The 2,527-nt window shown below is 67.5% G+C and overlaps 1 protein-coding gene across 1 annotated transcript in view; it reads left to right on the top strand.

Moving 5' to 3' along the window:
• Positions 1–1,064: 1,064 nt before the first annotated feature.
• Positions 1,065–2,527, top strand: part of EMIHUDRAFT_461874 (hypothetical protein) — a gene marked incomplete at both ends in the record, with an annotated part of 7,381 nt that continues 5,918 nt past the window's right edge. The window contains 3 exons of the mRNA XM_005759565.1: positions 1,065–1,679; positions 2,142–2,234; positions 2,462–2,476. Of these exons, the coding sequence (XP_005759622.1) occupies positions 1,065–1,679; positions 2,142–2,234; positions 2,462–2,476 (723 nt within the window). The remainder of the gene's footprint in view (positions 1,680–2,141; positions 2,235–2,461; positions 2,477–2,527) is intronic.

Genomic DNA, 2,527 nt, shown 5'->3' with positions numbered 1-2,527 from the left:
TGAGCGACACTACGTTTCCGCAGGTGGGGATTCTCCGGGTACCCCTCTTTGTACCCGTGCTGGCCGGATTCCTCCTCCGAACAACTCAAGTTCGATCGGCCCCAGTCTCGAACTGGCAGCCACTATCTCACCGGAGGTACCATGTCAGGAGACGGAACACGGAGGAGCTGTATAGGTCACTAGAGACCCACACCATCGCTACATCACCACAGCCACCAAGTCGGATACAAGTCGATGACACTGTGCACAGCAGGACAAACCAAACATGAGACGGTTACACAAGGACGGTCAGGCTACGGTCAGGAAGTAGGTTTGAGTTCACACTCTCCAACAGGCCCCCCGCTACGTCGCACGAGTGCAACCGGGTAGCGGGGGGCTAAAATGGCACCGATTTACGATTTTCCGCGCGCTGCGCGCGCCGAGCACGGCCACGGCGCCAAAAAAGTGCTTGCCGGAGTCCGTTTTCAGTGGGGGGACACACAAAACGACATTTGCATCGGCCGGGCGGACAAATTTAGTGCCTGGGAGCCCCTTTTAGAGCCTTCTAAGCCCTTCCTGCTACTTTTTGAGCTCGGGTCCAGCAGAGCGCCTGCGCGTCCATCGCGCAGCAGACGCCGCTCGAGCTGCTCTGCTTCATCGAGGACTTTGCGCGGACGGCCCACCTACGTCGAGGCGTCGAGGCCGACCTCTTCCCACCCAGGTTTCGCGACTCTGCGTGGCCGACTCACACAGCGAGCCTTCCGAAGGCTCCTGGTCGTTGCACGAGATAATGTACATAACAAAGTCGCCCCAAGGCACGCGTACCGGTAGCTATGACAGGGACCCCGCGGCCGCGGATCCGGCGGCGGACGGGGCTGGCGCGCAAGCGCCGGCCACCGTCGGGCCGCCGGGGATGCGCCGCGCACTCGCATCGGTTACCTCCATGAACGGCGGAGCTAAGTATTCTCGCGTCCACACCACACCTCGTCCAACGTACACACACTACTGTGCGAGCCGGCCTGAAGAACACAATTCTGCGTTTTTTTCTGCCCTCTCATCCGCCTACATCTGCTGCACGCCGCCATATGCTCGCCCTCGCTCTTCTCGCGACGCCCTCAACCGCCGCCTCTCGCCCCCGTCCGCGGCGCGGGGGGGCACTCATCGACACGCGCAACCGCACCGACTTCAGCACCAAGCTCGAGACCGACGCGCCGACGCTCGCCCTCGCGGCGTCTGCCTCGCGCAAACCCAACGAGGCCGCGGAGCTCCTGCTCCACCAAGACGTCCTCGGGGGTGGGGGGGCGCTGTTCGGTGCCCGTCCGGACGTCGCCACCTTCCATCCAACCTTCTCCATCCCGGCCTATCTCTCCAAGTTCAGCGGCGCCGCCTCGCGCGCCGCCGCCCCGACCACCCTAAAGCCCATCGGCGCCGCGGCCGACGCCGAGCTCGCCTCCTTTGGCGAGACCACCGGCGCGGCCATCGTTGGCGACGGCTCGCTCGCCGACTCCACCGTCAACTCCGTCGGTGTTACGTGCGGCGGCGGCGGCGCCCCTGTGTGGTGCGCGGAGCCGCCGCTGCCGCTCGCCGAGCTCTGCGTCTCTGAGGATCCGATCGAGGCCTCGGGCTACACGAGCAACGTGACGGACTGCACGACCGCCACGGCCCACTCCAAGATCGCGGCCGAAGTGACGGACACAAAGGTGTGCGACTCTCTGCTCTCTCCCACACCGTCTGGCCTCTCTCACGGGGGCATGCTCCGCCGCCCTCCCCGCCTCTCCATCTCCGCCCGGGCGTCCTCGCCGCCCCCCACTCTCCCCCCACCACCCTCGTCCCCGCCCCCGCCCCCGCCCCCGCCCCCGCCCTCCCCCAGCCGCCCACCTCCTTCCCCGCCCCCTCCTCCGCCGCCGCCACCTCCCTCACCCCTCTCCCCCTCCCCAACACCATTCCTTGCCGGCCGCCCTCCCCCGCCGCCCCCCCCACCTCCCTAGCCGCCTCTCTGCTCCGCCGCCCTCCCCTGCGCCGCCCTCCGCCCTCTCTCGCCCCCCCTTCGCCCCGCCCTCGCTCCCCGCTCCCACACCGTCGGCCCCACATCGGCGCCTCCGCTGCGCGCCGTCCCCGCCTCCGCCCCTACTCCCCCCCGCCCCCCGCCCCCCCTCTCACAGAACAAGCCTGTCCCGGGCTCCACGACGGACGAGGCGGATTGCACGACTGCCACGGCCCACTCCAAGATCGAGGCCGAAGTGACGGACACAAAGGTGTGCGACTCTCCGCTCTCTCCCACACCGTCTGGCCTCTCTCACGGGGGCATGCTCCGCCGCCCTCCCCGCCTCTCCATCTCCGCCCGGGCGCCCTCGCCGCCACCTAATCACCGCCAACCACCCTCTCAGAGATCGATGTGGCCTCGCTGCTCTTTCTCCACTCTTGTGCAGCCGTGCTGGCGCTGCTCCTCGCGGCGTTCCTTGAGCCGCCGTTGCGTGGGCAGGTCAAGAAGAAGAAGGTGGAGCGCAGCAGCCACGCAGAGATCTCCGTACCCTTGCTTTCCAGCACG

Source organism: Emiliania huxleyi (genome assembly GCF_000372725.1).
Source record: "Emiliania huxleyi CCMP1516 unplaced genomic scaffold EMIHUscaffold_8, whole genome shotgun sequence".
Taxonomy (NCBI): Eukaryota; Haptophyta; order Isochrysidales; family Noelaerhabdaceae; genus Emiliania; species Emiliania huxleyi.
Note: the sequence above shows the minus strand (reverse complement) of the source record. Positions and strands in the feature narration are given on the sequence as shown.